The sequence below is a fragment of the Euleptes europaea genome, chromosome 1, assembly GCF_029931775.1.
Source record: "Euleptes europaea isolate rEulEur1 chromosome 1, rEulEur1.hap1, whole genome shotgun sequence".
Lineage (NCBI taxonomy): Eukaryota > Metazoa > Chordata > Lepidosauria > Squamata > Sphaerodactylidae > Euleptes > Euleptes europaea.
The window spans coordinates 132,220,373-132,236,532 of NC_079312.1; the positions used below are offsets into that span (position 1 = coordinate 132,220,373).

Below are 16,160 nucleotides of genomic sequence, written 5' to 3' on the forward strand. Positions count from 1 at the left end.
GCATTTCATCTGAATGGAGAGAGGTGTCCAGTGGGGGGGCACAGGGATCAGTTCTGGGCCTGGTACTTTTCATTATTTTTTATTAATGATCTGGAAGAGGGCAAGAGAGGTACTACTCCAGATGACACCAAATTGGGAGGAGCAGCGAACACACCAGGTAACCAGAAGATAGAGAAAGCATTCAATGAGATCTGAACACACTGGAAAAGTGGGCAGATGTGAACAGGATGCAATTCAACAAGGATAAGTGCCGAATTTTCCATCTGGGTAACAGAAAAGAAAAGAAGCAGGAGTAGAAACCAGTAGAGCACCTACTGCACAGTGGGGTGCTGAATGGCTGTGGGGAGAGTGTAACCTCCCCCCCGTTCCTTTTGAAAGAGGCACAAAGTAGCAGGAAGAGGGGAAACCTGTAGTAATAGGCCAGGGGAGGGCTAACAATTGCCAGACAAAAAGGCCCATTGTTTCCCCCCACCACCATTACCCAGCGAGGGTCCAGACGTCCAGGGATCCCAGGCACAGAGGAAGAGGCCAGCAGGTCCCCAGTCTGTGTGTGTTCCATGCAAACAAACAAGGTGGAGATGCACAGTCCATCCATCCTCCCCCCCCCCACCCAAGGACATGCCAGTTCCCTCCTGGCCAGAGGGAGGGGCAGGTGCTTACCCCCCCTACCATACTGAGACCTACGGGCTCCAGATTCAGGGCAGGCAGACGCCCAAGCAAAGTAGCTTGGCTGGAGGAGCCCCCCCCCCTCGGCTGGGGGGGCAGGCAGGCAGGGCCGCGCGCCCAGGCAGCTTCCATGGGGGGGAAGAAAGGAGAGTCCCCCAACTGCCCCTCCCTCCCTCCCTCGAGGCCATGGCGCCAGCCCCCTCCCCCCTCCCAGGGGCAGCCTGAGCACGGTCTTGGGCTCGCTCTGAAGCCCTGGGGGCGAGGGGACGAGAGCGGCCGTACCGAAAGAGAGGCCTGCGCGGCAGGGAGGGAAGAGGTGGCAGCCGCCGGGGCAGCTCGCTCTCTGCCTCCCCCTCCCGTCCGGGCTGCGGGCGGCCTCAAATGAGAAAGGCGCCGCACGGGGCTTCCTCTTCCAGGCAAAGCGCGTCCAAAGCAATGAGAATTTCTCTCGAGCCTTTCTGAAGAGGGACTCGAGGAGCTGACAGCAGAAGCCAGGAGGCAGCGAGCGGGCTTACCGTGCAAATATCTAAACGGCGGCCGCTCCCTCCGCTGCTTAAGAAACCCCCAATCCCCACAGCAGGCCAGCCAGCAGCAGCAGCACGTGGTCGCCCCTTTGTAATTCGAGCACCTCCTGCGCAGACTCTCTCCCCACAGCAGGCCCGCCAGCAGCAGCGGCACGTGGTCGCTCCAACGTAACCCAAGCACCTCCTGCGCAGACTCTCTCCCGCCCCCCTTTCAGCCTGGCCCGCACATGGAAAGAGCCGCACTCAAGGGCTCAAAGAGCCGCCTGTGGCTCGGGAGTCGCACTTTTGCGACCCATGTATTAGACAAACGCCTTGAACAAACTCCCATTCTTTTTTGTTAATTGCCTAGAATTAATTAAATTAGGCACAGCAAATACTTAACAACAAAATCAATAATCTTGATTATCTGTTAGTTATCAAACTAGTTATTGGAGAACCCCCTGCCCTCGATAGCCCAGGCTAGCCCAATCTCACCAGATCTCAGAAGCTGCAAAGGGCCAGCCCTCATCAGTACTTGGACGAGAGACCATCAAGGAAGTCTAGGGTTGCTTCGCAGAGGCAAGTGATGGCAAGCCACCTCTGAATATCTTTTGCCTTGAAAACCCTATAGGGTTGCCATAAGTAGGCTACAACTCAACAGGAAAAAACCACACAAAAACATGTTCACTAGCTGACCACTGACATGGGTACTTTTTCTACTGGCCCATCTCTGGAGCTTCAAGTAGTGGGAGTGGGGGGGGGGCTCTCTCTTCCTGCAGCAGGCTAACTTGGGAGAAGGAGTGTGTAAGGCTCAGTATAACATTTAGGAACGCTGACTCCTTTTTGCCAGATGTAGAAAAAGACAGGGATCTCCCTGCCATCTTGCCAAGCCTCTTCAGTGCTCACTCTTTTCCAAACCTCTCAGTGGCTCAGTGTAACAGTAGTGAACCCTCAGCCACCTACCCGCCCCACTGTTGTTTTTGGCCTTGAAAGAGCTTACAAAACTCAACATGGCATCAAAGACCAACCGCAACTGCCCCCCACCCCGGTTAGGGACACGGCAAGTACAAATGTAACTTAACACTCTTTTCTGCTCCCCTTCTGCTTAATGCAATAAATAACAGATTTTAATATTATCAGTAATTAGTCGAGTTATTAAAAGATTATTACTCAGGATCAACAATAATATTGTTGATTAAACTTGATTCTTTCTTAAAGAATCGTTCAGAATTAACTAACAAAGTAGGCTTTCACTCATGAAAGCTTATACAATAAACGAATTAGTCTCTAAAGTATCACAAAATAAAACAGGAGTCCATGAGTTTGTTAAGACTAACAGAACTCATTCCAGCATAGGCTGTCATGTGTCAGAGCTCACTTCATCACATGCTACAGAGTAAAACCCATTTTGAATTAAAGTGTCACAAAGTCTTTGTTATTTTGAATGAGGCAGAGACATTTGGCCAAGTTCCCCAGAACAAAGTTATTTTGTGGATTAATATTATAAATTGGAGTCAGTGTCCAAATTTGATTACAACTGGATTTGTTCATTATGTAAATTTAATGGGTTTGGACGTCATTCCTCTTTCTGAGGAATAATTCATTCCGTTATTGACACGGCTTCCCCAATTTTTTTCACTGCCCCAAGGGTAGCCTTCAAATTATCCTTGGCTGCACAAGAGTGCCGACAACTGACATCACCAGGTATAAGACTCTTGCCCAGAAATCTACACTGCCAACTGAATCAGTATTTTAGGCAACAGTTCAAAGCAAGGCAGGTCATGAATTTACCCCCCCCACCACCCGAGCCAACAGTTAAGTTGACTTCCTATTTAAGTACAACCATTGACTTTTGGTGGCTATTCTCTGATGTACAGCACCAAGATAATACATAACAAATTACTTTAACGGGTACAGCAACAGACAGTCTTATTTTTATTTGCCCAGGACCAGAGTTCTTTAGCCAACAAAAGAGGGGAATTCAAGCGTTATCAAGCAGAAGTTTTAAAACTGAAGAAATTATGATGAGGAATTATCTGAAACAACATAAAATTAAAATGCTTCTCAGAGAACAGAGAAAGGACAAACTAACTATTAAGCAAGAACTGGCTATCAGGTATTACAGAGCAATTAGAGACTAACCATCTAGGTACAAATTCAATATAACAGGCATACCTTGGAGATAGTGCGGGTTCAGTTCCCGACCACCACAGTAAAGCAAATATTGCAATAAAGTGAGTTACACAATTTTTTGGGTTTCCCAGTGCGCATAAAAGTTATGTTTACTCTATACTGTAGTCTATAAATTGTGCAATGGCATTATGTCTAAAAAAAGTACATACCTTAATTAAAAAATACTTTATTGCTAAAAAATGCTAACCATTAGCTGAGCCTTCAGCAAGTCATAATCTTTTTGGAGGGTCTTGCCTTGATGTTGTTGGCTCTGACTGTAAAAAATGTAATATCTGTGTAGCACAATAAAACGAGGTATGTCTGTACAGATCAAGCTATACTGAAAGTGGTTCAAACATGTAGAAATACCTAGAGTTGATGCTGACCATGAAAGGTAAGTACCTAGTTATGACAAGATGATTACTATGGTATTTTGCTATGTAAATATTTTGTGCATGTTTTATTTCTCTGTGGGTTTTATACATTTGTTGCTATAGTTTAAAATGCAGGCCTCTAAAGTAAGAAAGAATGGGGCTAGATGGGTGATTTAAGTGTATTATGATTGGATACTAGCTGTTCCTTAGGGGGCAGAGTTGACTGGTTTGTAGAAATGGTTGAGGTGTGAGAGAGAAGAAGGAGCTGAATGGATGAAGCAATTGAAAGAGTTGCTGTGGGAGTGAGGGAAATTTGTGTTCTGTGCAGAAGTTATTAGCCTAAGTGGCAAGAAAGGAAAATAAGTCTTTGTGGTTAGGTCTATTTATGGAACTTTAGAGAAAGTTTCTGAAACCATTATGCTTATGAACCATACTGAAACTGTTACACTGCTTTACTTCTAAATAAACTCTATGTTTAAGTGGAATCAACTGTTTTGTTTAGAGTAAAGGATACCCTTTTACTTCAGAGCCTCCTCCATGCACTGATGGCTTTGTCATTCTACCAAATAGAACTAAGCCATTCTGTTCTTTGGGTTCAACTAAGAAATCTAAGGCGAGAAAGCCTTTGGTGGCAGCAAAAATAAGTAGGAAATGCTAAGGAAGGCAAGGAGGCAGAACAACATACGTCATCTCAGAACACCACAGAGAGGTGCCACTACACATGTTACATATAAGGGGTCTCAGGAAAGAAAGCAAAACATTGACAAAACAATTTTTAAACATATAGTTCGACACTTCATATAAGCTTAGCTGTTTTATTATTAATTTTTACACACACAACACATTAAGGTTCCAAGGCCATTATCCTTTTAAAAGTGCATGCTTAAGTCAAGCATGCTTCCATTTCACAAAAAAACCATTGTTCTGTATCATATGTGTGTGTGTGTATGTTAAGTGCCGTCAAGTCGCTTCCGACTCATGGAGACCCTATGAATGAAAGTCCTCCAAATGTCCTATCTTTGACAGCCTTGCTCAGATCTTGCAAATTGAAGGCTGTGGCTTCCTTTATTGAGTCAATCCATCTCTGTATCATATATCATATTCCAAACCACACCATGGAGTATATGATCAACAGATGCCCAAAAATGAGCTAGGGACAGACGGGGGATTTTTCTACAAACTTGGAGGAAGTTCCAGGTTTGCAGAAAAATCTGACACTTTTTAAAAGTACAACTGGGGGATCAAAAACTTCTTTAAAAAACAATTTAAAAAAAGAATGCCCACTAAGTTCTCAGTAGCCATTCTGGAAATGGCTAGGCAACCACAACCATATTGTTGAACATTCCAAGCCTTGGTTTCTGTAAATCAAAGCCTTGTGAGGGAGCATGGGTACACTAGGAGACCAAAAAGGTAAAGGTAGTCCCCTGTGCAAGTACCAGGTCATTACTGACTCATGGGGTAATGTCACATCGCAACGTTTACTAGGCAGATTATGTTTATGGGGTGGTTTGCCATTGCCTCCCCCAGTCATCTACACCTTACCCCCAGCAAGCTGGGTACTCATTTTACCAAGCACAGAAGGATGGAAGTCAACCTTGAGCCGAGCTCATTTTACCGAGCTCAGAAGGATGGGAGTCAACCTTGAGCCAGCTACCTGAAACCGACTTCCATCGGGATTGAAATCAGGTCATGAGCACAGCTTTTGACTGCAGCACTGCAGCTTAACACTCTGCGCCTCGGGGCTCTGGAAAAGTTCCTGACCCACTCCTCTGTCATGATGGAGCAGACCTTGCTAGGGACAGCCCAGCAGCAAATAAAAGCAGGCTGGATGGTGGGTGGGGAGAAGAGAAGGAAACAGGAAAAGGGGAGAGTCTATGGAGCTGCCGGGGAAGGAAAAGAGGAAATAGTAGGGGCGGGGATTCAGGAGAAAATCAGATGCCCACTTAGTCACTGACAGAAATTAACCCTTAGTCCATCACAAAAACGTTTAAAGCTTAAATCTGATTTCACATTTTAAAGGTCTAGAGATTACAAGGAATGATTGTTGAAGTAAACATAGTGTCAGGGCTTCTGACAGCTCCGGTCCCAAACAAGATGGTTTCCCTCAAACAAGATGGGGTCCTCCATGCACTCCTCCCCCCCCCCCCGTTTTGCACACAAACTCCGGCCAGGGATTTACATTTGTATTGGGACCCGCCCGTGTAAATCTCCCATCTGATATCGGGTCCCGCGCACAAAGCCGGGAGCTCGGCCATCTCCTCCACTGATTGCTCTTAATGGTTTCTGTTTTACTTAAGTCGTTACCGGCAGGAAACAACTACATTGTCTCTTTGTTCCTATAATCCTATTGTATCAGTCCTATATATGTATCCTCTCCACCCCAGTCATGTATTCCAGCCTTGTTTGCCTCCTTACTGAAATCATTGACTTTCGGAATAAATCTTTGAATCGCTGCTCTGCCTGGATTCGAGTTCTATTGCCTGAAACTCCGTGTATTTGCTGAAGCCTGACATTAGGCTGGAATCCATCTTTTTTTATTTTCTACTAGTTAGTTCTTGAGAAAGATGTTCCCCAGGTCAACCCAATCCGTTGAACTGATCCGGCGGTACGAACGCCTCTGCCTGTCGGAACAGCAGGGAGCGGTCGTGCCCCGGGAGGAAGCAGCCCCGAGAGGAGCAGACCAAGCCGGGAAGAAGTAACCCCGGGAAGGAGCCCCGCAGAGGTTGCAGAGGGGGCATCGTGGATCGCCGGACAGTACGTCCACCAATCAACCACGGGGCCAAACTTCGATCACCTATATCGAGGCCCGCTGGAGGACCTATACTCCAGGGAGGAGGAACCACTCCGAGGCCGAGCTGCAGTCACCTCTACCCCGTACCCCCGAGAAGAGGAACGCCGTCTTCTGCAGGAGCAGAACCACGACCTGACTCAACAGAACCGGGAGCTTTAGGACCAGCTGGAGATCCTAAGGAGGGAGATGACGGCGCTAGCAGGGACGGTGCGAGGACTCCGATCATCCATCGGCGCTGCGACTACCCTCCCCGTCCATTCCCCACGCACAGTCGCCCGGGACCTGCAGATTTCTTTTGATGGGACCTGCGCCCAGTTACCCCACTTTCTATTGCAACTTTCTGGTTTCATGAATGATCAGGGTGAGACTTTTCCTTCCGAAGAAGCCCAGGTGCGGTACGCCATCGGGCTTCTAAAGAAGGAGGCAGTAGAGTGGGCGGTGGCAGCGACAGAGGTTAACCCTGGACTTTTGCGCTCCCTCGATGATTTCCTGGAAGCCCTACACCGACGGTTTGAGGACCCTCACCGGGCAGAGAGGGCCAAGATTGCTATGCGCAGATTAAGGCAGGGGTCCCGGTCTGTGCTAGAATATACCCAAGAGTTCCAGTCCCTGGCGTGCAAGGTGCGAGAGTGGCGCGAAGCCACCAAGATCCAACACTTCCGCGAGGGACTGCGCTGGGAAGTGTTGGAGGGCTGCCTGACTCTGGGAGACCCTGACACTGTGGAGGGCTGGATCCGGCTGGCAGGGCAAGTAGAACAGCGCAAGCTAACCCTGCAGTTCGCCAAGGATCGCCTGGGGAAGGAACCCCCCTCCAGAGGCTCGACCAAGGGGAACACCCCCTTGGGGTGGAGGAATCTGGGACCCCGGAAGGAAAGACTTATGTTCCCCAGAAGCTGCGCCGGGAAGCGCTAGAATGGAGCCACAACTCCAAGACGGGGGGTCACTTTGGTTTCGTGAAAACCCTACACCTGGTACGGCGGCGCTTTTGGTGGCCAGGGATGCGCCAGGACATTGATGGTTTCGTAAGGTCCTGCCCAACGTGTGCTACCAATAAACGTCTCATGGGAAAGCCCCCTGGACTACTGAAACCCCTGGAGACCCCAGAGGCTCCCTGGCGGGTGATTGGTATGGACTTTGTAACCAATCTCCCTCCTAGCCAGGGTAAAACCGCACTTTGGGTCATCACGGATCTGTTTTCTAAGCAGATCCACCTTATTCCGTGCGAGGGGTTGCCCTCAGCCCACAAGTTGGCCCGCCTATTTGTTCAACAGATCTTCCGCCTGCACAGTTTTCCTCGGAAGATCGTGAGCGACAGAGGCTCGGTGTTCCTGTCTAAATTCTGGCAGGCTTTTTTGGGAATTGTTGGGGTACAACAAGGTTTATCGTCAGCCTATCACCCCCAGACGGATGGGCAGACGGAAAGGGTGAATGCTATGGTTGAATGCTATTTGCGCTGCTTCACCAATTATCACCAGGATAATTGGGTTGACCTGTTACCCCTGGCGGAGTACGCCTATAACAACTCTGTGCACTCTGCTACTGGGCAGAGTCCCTTTAAGACTGTTTATGGGATGGAATTCGACCCTTTGGGGGTGGTCCCCCTCCGGCCGGGAGGCGACCCCCCAGAGGTGGCGGCATGGTCTAACACCGTCAGAAATACTTGGACGGGACTTGTTAAACAGTTGGACCAGGCTAAGGAACGATACAAGGCGCAGGCTGATAAACACAGAGCGCCTCAGTGGGATCTAGTGGTCGGGGGAAAAGTGTACCTTTCCACCAAGAACTTAAAGTCCCTGCGTCCGTGTAGAAAACTATGCCAAAAGTACATGGGTCCGTTTACCATATCCCGAGTAATCAATGAGGTCACTGCCGAACTGGACCTCCCCAAGACTCTGCAAGGGGTACACCCCGTGTTCCATGTGAGCCTTTTGAAGCCCTTTTCTCCAGCTCCCGGTTGGCACCCCGAACCCCCGGCGGCGACGCCCATCATGGTGCAGGGGGAACAGCATTTTGAAATTTCCAGGATCCTGGACTCCAGGCTGCGGAGAGGTCAGCTGGAGTACCTGGTGCACTGGAAACACTTGAACTCAAGTCACGATGAGTGGGTCGCAGCAGAACACGTGAACGCCCCCTCTCTGATCACCGAGTTCCATCAGTGTTGTCCCGACAAGCCTGGGAACCCGGGGAGGGGGTCTTTGGAGAGGCGGGATGTCAGATAGGGCTTCTGACAGCTCTGATCCCAAACAAGATGGTTTCCCTGCAAACAAGATGGGGTTCTCCATGGACTCCTTCCCCCCCCCCCCCGTTTTGCACACAAACTCCGGCCAGGGATTTACATTTGTATTGGGACCCGCCCGTGTAAATCTCCCATCTGATATCGGGTCCCGCGCACAAAGCCGGGAGCTCGGCCATCTCCTCCACTGTTTGCTCTTAATGGTTTCTGTTTCAGTTTTACTTAAGTCGTTACCGGCAGGAAACGACTACATTGTCTCTTTGTTCCTATAATCCTATTGTATCAGTCCTATATATGTATCATCTCCACCCCAGTCATGTATTCCAGCCTTGTTTGCCTCCTTACTGAAATCATTGACTTTCGGAATAAATCTTTGAATCGCTGCTCTGCCAGGATTCGAGTTCTATTGCCTGAAACGCCGTGTATTTGCTGAAGCCTGACACATAGAAGATACTATCGCAATAGAATAGTAGGAAAATATTCTGAGACATCCTCAGCCCTGCCCCAAATTACATAAACATTCAATGACTGAAAACAAGTTCAGCAATCTAGGCAGTGGTCAATGGTTAGGCTTATATCCATTTCTCCTGAAGCTGGAAGGCTCCAAATGCCACTAACTCAACTGTTATGGAAGTGCCCTCACGTGACAATCTTCTGGTAAGAAATCAACTGTGGCTATGTGAATCAATCTCCCCTTGACAACCAATTTAGGCTGCATTGTGAGAATCTAGGCAAATCCATGCACCATAAGTGGCTATTCCTCCAATTACTGCAATGATGGCTGAATAGGAAGTTCTCCCATGAACAAATGGCAGCAAGGTATGATCAGCCCAATGTAAGAAAGTATACTAAAGGAGCTGCTAAAAGAAACAGGCTCCCAGATATTTAAAGAAATAGAGAGATATTTTAAAGTGTATGAGGAATTTCCTTTGAAAATAAAGATCTTCCTAATGCCATCCGACATTCCAGCTCCTTTTTCCTCCTCTTTTATTTCTTTCATTTAATATTATCAACTTATTGCTGAAGAAAGAAAAGGGTACAGAGAGGAAGGGAATAGCCATAGAGTGCCATGAGGAACCTGCAGGGAAGGGGTGGTAGAGGATGAGATTAAAAGGTTTTTTTGTGTTATCTTTCAAGAAACAAAATGACTTAATTAAACGTTCATTAAAATAAATTGTAGCTATCCAGAATGAAGGTAAAAATCTGCTGAGGAAGAATCTCTATCTTTAAACAGATCTTTATCTTGGTGGATATTAGATTTAAAGATAAAGGAAAGGCAATCTCTCAAAACAACCTATAAAAAAGTGCAACAGCACAAGTGGGCAGTTTTTTTCCCCCCTTTGGTGCTGTTGCACTTTTTTTTTTGTAGGATATTAGATTTAAACATATCATAAAATGAAAAGAACAAACCATAGTTTCAATTCCTGATCTATTATGAGAAATTGGCACCATCTCCAGTCTGGCATTGTTGGGCAGGTTGGCAAATCTCCATTGCAGAGAAAGATCCAGCACAGTCCTCTGAAACCTGCAATACACAAAAGACCACTGATGACCTTTTGCTCCAATACTACATCAAACAATTTTATCAATGCCTTGTTTTTCAAGCAAAAAATAGACTCTAGAACGCCAAGCTGTTATTTTTCAACCTCTGGAATGGAAGCTTTGCCCCCGCCATATCTGAAAGGTGAGAGAGACTGTCAGAGTCAGCAGTACACAAATCAGTGGTATGACAGTGCAAGGAGGGTACCTTGCTCAGTGGAAAAGCATATACTTCGCTTCATATGAAGTGTGTGAATGAATGAAACATTTAACTCATAATCTTGGCAATGATCCAAGACCCTCCCCGCCATTTAATTATTCATACTCCACTTTTTCTAGGAGCCTGCAAATGCATTTAGCGAGATGATGACCCCTCCAATTTCATACTGCACTTTGGGAACACTGAGAACTTCCAAAACTCAACACGATTAACCCTGCCTCTCCTCTGGATCTGGAACTAGGGCAAGAGGTCCTGGTTGGAGAAGAAGTGCAGGGCCTCCAAAGTGCAGAGGCAAGACCCTGTCCCTCTACCATGTCTAGAATTTGGAGTAGAGGTCTCAGCTATGGTTCTGCAGTGCTTTGGTGACAGTCTGAGAGACAGAAACCTGTTCCTTCCATACATTTTCTGTGCATGTCAGAGAACTGGGGGATTGCGGTGGAAGAATTTGGAGGTTACCGTATATACTCGCATATAAGCCGAGTTTTTCAGCCCAAAAAAAGGGCTGAAAAAAGCCAACTCGGCTTATACGCGGGTCAATACGGTAGGGTAGGGGAGGAGGGAGGAGGGAAACTTACCATTGCAGCCATCCTTCGCTGCCGGCCCGTTCGCCTGGGAGCGACCAGCGGGGCCTGCCTGAGAGCAGGCAGGCCTCGCGGCCGCCCACACACACACACCCCGCCCCCCCCCGCCGCCGGCCCACTCGCCTGGGAGCGGCCAGCAAGGCCTGTCTGCTCCCAGGCAGGCCTCGCCACCGCCCCCGCCGCCTCCCCGCTCGCCTTCCTGCGGCCTGGGAGCGGCCAGCGGGGCCTGCCTGGGAGCAGGCAGGCCTCGCCGCCGCCCCCGCCGCCGCCCCCGCCGCCCCCCCCCGCCGCCGGCCCGCTCGCCTGGGAGCGGCCAGCGGGGCCTGCCTGCTCCCAGGCAGGCCTCGCCGCCGCCCCCGCCGCCTCCCCGCTCGCCTTCCTGCGGCCTGGGAGCGGCCAGCGGGGCCTGCCTGGGAGCAGGCAGGCCTCGCCGCCGCCCCCGCCGCCCCCCCCCGCCGCCGGCCCGCTCGCCTGGGAGCGGCCAGCGGGGCCTGCCTGCTCCCAGGCAGGCCTCGCCGCCGCCCCCCTCGCCGCCGCCCCCCCCCCCCCGCCGGCCCGCTCGCCTGGGAGCGGCCAGCGGGGCCTGCCTGCTTCCAGGCAGGCCTCGCCGCCGCCCCCCCCCCGCCGCCGCCCCCCCCCCGCCGCCGCCGGCCCGCTCGCCTGGGAGCGGCCTGGGAGCGGCCAGCGGGGCCTGCCTGCTCCCAGGCAGGCCTCGCCGCCGCCCTCCCCGCCACCGCCGGCGGCCCGCTCGCCTGGGAGCGGCCAGCGGGGCCTGCCTGGGAGCAGGCAGGCCTCGCCCCCCCCCCCCGCCGCCGGCGGCCCGCTTGCCTGGGAGACAATATATCACAGAGTGTATTCTCCTACAGACATTTTTGATGGTGCCAAGATGTCATTACCTATCTTTTAATACTGATTCCTAGAGATATTATGCACATGATTATGCTAAATTTTAACAAGTGAATTGCTGATATATGTATGTTTGGATTTGGACAGATGGGCAAATATAAACTTGTCTCTATGGGGTAAAGTAAATACCTTCCAAATGAACATTACACCTAGGATTATTTATATTTTACATGCAATCCTTTTCTATATATATTGCAAATGTATTCATAAAATTAATACTTTGTTTCAGAAATTTATGTTGGGTTCCTCAGAGCCTCAGATTTGTTTAAAAAGGATGCAACTTCCATTCAATGAAGGAGGATTTGGTTTCCGTTTTTAGTTTATAAGTAAATTTGAGTAAAGTTAATGTACTAATTAATGGATCACTCCATGCAGTTGGACTGTCCATCTTGGGCTCTTTTGGAGACCTCTTGACGTGCGCCCCTCTCTAAGGGGAATGCATTAGGGTCCACTCATGCTAGAATGGATCCCATGCCTCATACAATTTCTGCAACCGAGAACAACGGTGTATAATGGCATGACAATATCAATTTGAGCCATTTTCAAATGCTAAATTAACATTATAGGCCAGTCCAGCTCTCAAAATGGGAAGAAATCTTTTTTATGGAAAGCTTGAATGATAGGGGAAGCTTTACATTGGACCAATTGATAGGTTATGATGATGAGTTTTTGTCATCTTCTGAGCTGAGGTTTAGATATGACTTGCCACCTTATGCAAAATGGCAATACTTACAGATGCAACATTTGTTGGTATCTAAATATGGCCCTGCGGCATTGAGAGTCTCAGAGTCCCCTTTGCTCCTGGAAGCTCTAATTGAATCAAGGTAGAAAACAAAACCTATATTGGTTTATAAATATTCGATGTAGAATAATAAATATGACATGCAGAGTATCAGGAATTATTTGAATAAGGAGCCAGACAGCCCTGTTTTGCCAAAGCAATGGGATATGGCCTTACACTGTATACCTGCTCTCTCCATGAATCTTAAGGTGAGATTTATTCAGCAATTTTTGTTCAAGATATACTGGACACCACAGCGACTCTTTAGCAAAGGACTAAGTATCTAATTGTTGGCTTTGTAACTTACAGGATAAGTCTCTTAAACATTTGCTTTGGGCATGTCCAGTCGTTCAGTTTTTCTGGGAAGAGGTTATCACTCATATCAATTTCATATTAGAATGTTCACTAATTTTTGAGGATGTCTATGTAATTTTAAACAATTGCCTATCTCTTGGAGGCTAACAGATGGCGAACAAAAATGGACCCTCTGTAACCTCACTACAGCTAAAAGACTCGTATTACAACACTGGAAAGATAAAAGCTCACCTCTATTAAATCAATGGATCAAGGACCTTAGAATATCAATATTTGAATGTATGGCATATAGATGGCAATTGTGTATTGATTTATTTTTAGATATTTGGAAACGGTTGATAGAAAGTTATGTGCAGATATGCCACCGCTGTTATTATATTAGTAATGTACCCGGCTTCAGCCAGGGAGGGCCGGTTATAAATCACAAAATAAAAAATAAATATTTTTGTCTTTACTTTTTGTATATGTGTGTGTGTATTTCTTTTAAAGGTTTTTTTTAAGGAAATTTTTTAAAAAATCTCTAGGGTTACTCGAGTGATAGGCATGGCTACTGGAAGGCTGAAATCCTTATCCAAAATACTCCTAAAATATCATTATCTGTTATGGTATTTCTATGAAACACACAATAAATACAATATTTTGTTTGCTCCTCTTCCCAAAGCATGCAACAATTGTGTAGCAATGATTACTGAGGCTCATATTAACTTCACCTTAAGAATTTTTTTTCAGCTTCATTTAATCTAATTTAGTATCTAGAAATAGCAGAGGCCATCTAACTATCAATAAGTTACTGATAACCATTTCAAGGGCACACCTTAAGAAAGGATGCTGTAGAGGAATTTACAGACTTTTTATACAAGGTAAAATATTTCGGACAGAAAATAGCAAGATGCTACACTGGAGTGGCATTACACAATACTTGCTGCAGCCAGAGCTGGCTCTACCGTTACCTCCTGTAATCGAGTGAGACATAGCCAGATTTGAACTACAGGGCACAATCTACCAGAATGTTCTTCTACACGCCCTACACTTAAATGAATAGGAGCTGAACAAGACCATGATAATGTTTTTGGGAACTTCCATTCATTTCCATTAGACTTGTACAAGACATCTTCCTAGTTGATTTTGCCCAAAGTTAATTAGAGGCAGGAGGTATGTTTCCTAGTCCTAAGAGTGTCTGGCTGTCCTCGGCCAGGGCCTTTTCGGCCTTGGCCCCAGCCTGGTGGAAATCTCTGCCTAATAGACCCGTGCCCTGCGGGACCTAGCTGAATTTCATAGGGCCTCTAAGACAGAGTTGTTCCGCCAGGCTGATGGTTGAGGGCAGCAATGGTACCATCAAGAAGCTGGCCTCCCCCTATCCTCTCTCCTCCCCTCCACCCTTTCCCTTATTTCCCTCCATTCTCCTCTATTGATGGTTCCTATGTCTTTTTTCTGTAAACGTGTTCCTGCTTCAGTATTCCATCCATTTTCTTCTCCTCCCTTGAGGCTGGCAACAATTGAATAGAGGTTATCATATTAACAACTCTCCCTGCATGGATTTTTATATTGGCACCAATGATTTTGATACAGAATGGAATTTTAAGCTCAGCGTGTAAAATGTTTTAATCTGTATACAATTCAATTAATTTTAATGAGTACGGAACTATGTATTAATATGACGTTAGCCGCCCTGAGCCCGGCCTTGCCGTGGAGGGCAAGGTATAAATAAAAGTTTATTATTATTATTATTTGCATTCACAACAGCAAAGGGAACTACACAGATAAACATATCCCTGTGGAAGACCCTCAATGGGAAACCTATAATAAAAGCTAACATTGTAGCAATCCAATCAATCCAAAATACTTTAATTTTCTGGCCATGTACTCACACAGAAGTTTTAGTAATTATTCTAGGTTAAAAAGATTTAAAGTTAAGAGCTGAAATTGTGCTTGCACATCTAACACATCTTCAGCAGCCCAACACCAAATGTTTTAGAAGAAACCCAAGGACAATTGTATAAACATAGAACTATCCATCATTTGACGTACAATCAAAATTTTCAGCAACTGGAGAACATTGGATATCTTATGAGTAAGGCTACACTACTCAATCGGCTTAGCTATCAGTCACTCATGGATATAACCTTATAATAGATGTCTGATATGTTTGAAGCGAAGGAAAGAAGAACAATGAGCTTCCATGACCCTAAATTTGTCAAATTCTGTTACAGTACCCAGGATCAATTCACAAGAGACATTCAACTCAGGATCACATCACCGGAGGAAAGTGGCTGTGGACTGTCACCGCAGACTGTGTTAGGAGCATCTTTGTAGAACAAATGGCAAAATGACAGCAGTGTGACAAACAGAAAATAAATGAATAAAAGCAGTAGAACTCACTTCAGGCCATATTCATTGGGACTGAAATTCTGCTTCCTACAAGCTTCTTCCAGAACCTGCATACAGAATACACAGAGTTAATTTGGAATGAACAGTTGTTTTTCACTATAAAGGACTTTAGCCACTTATAGCACACTCTCTTTTTCTCCCTTTCTATCACATGATTATGGGCTACATAGGGACCCTAATCTGTATTAACAATCATTTTTACATGGAGAAAGAAAGTTACTTCGGACAACTAAAACTAGCAGCTTGAAATCACCACAGGTAAATTACAATTATTCTGAGGTAACACTTCACATAACCACAGGATGTTCACATCACTGTCATTGTCACAGACCCCCCCCCCCAAAATTCATTTAAATCCAAGACAGAATACCAATACAATCATGGGCACTATAAGACTAGACTGAACTATGTGGTACTCCATTGCCCCTGGAGTAAATGTCATGGTGGACACTGTGTGTGCATGTTAAGTGTTATCGAGCTGCTTCCGATTTATGGCGACCCTATGCACTAATTACCTCCAAAAATCCTATCATTAACAGTTTGCTCGGGTCTTGTAAACTGAGGGTCGGTCGTGGCTTTCTTTATTGAGTCAATCTATCTCTTGTTGCATCTTCCTTTTTTCCTGAATCCTTCAACTCTTTCTAGCATTATTATCTTTTCTAGTGAGTGATGTCTTCTGATAATGTGACCA

At 46.8% G+C, this 16,160-nt stretch overlaps 1 protein-coding gene across 1 annotated transcript in view; it reads right to left on the bottom strand.

Moving 5' to 3' along the window:
- ASPSCR1 (ASPSCR1 tether for SLC2A4, UBX domain containing) overlaps positions 1–16,160 on the bottom strand; it is a 102,212-nt gene that overhangs the window by 84,325 nt on the left and 1,727 nt on the right. The window contains exons 2-3 of the mRNA XM_056857737.1: positions 15,461–15,516; positions 10,150–10,264 (exon numbers count right to left, since the gene is read on the bottom strand). Of these exons, the coding sequence (XP_056713715.1) occupies positions 10,150–10,264; positions 15,461–15,516 (171 nt within the window). The remainder of the gene's footprint in view (positions 1–10,149; positions 10,265–15,460; positions 15,517–16,160) is intronic.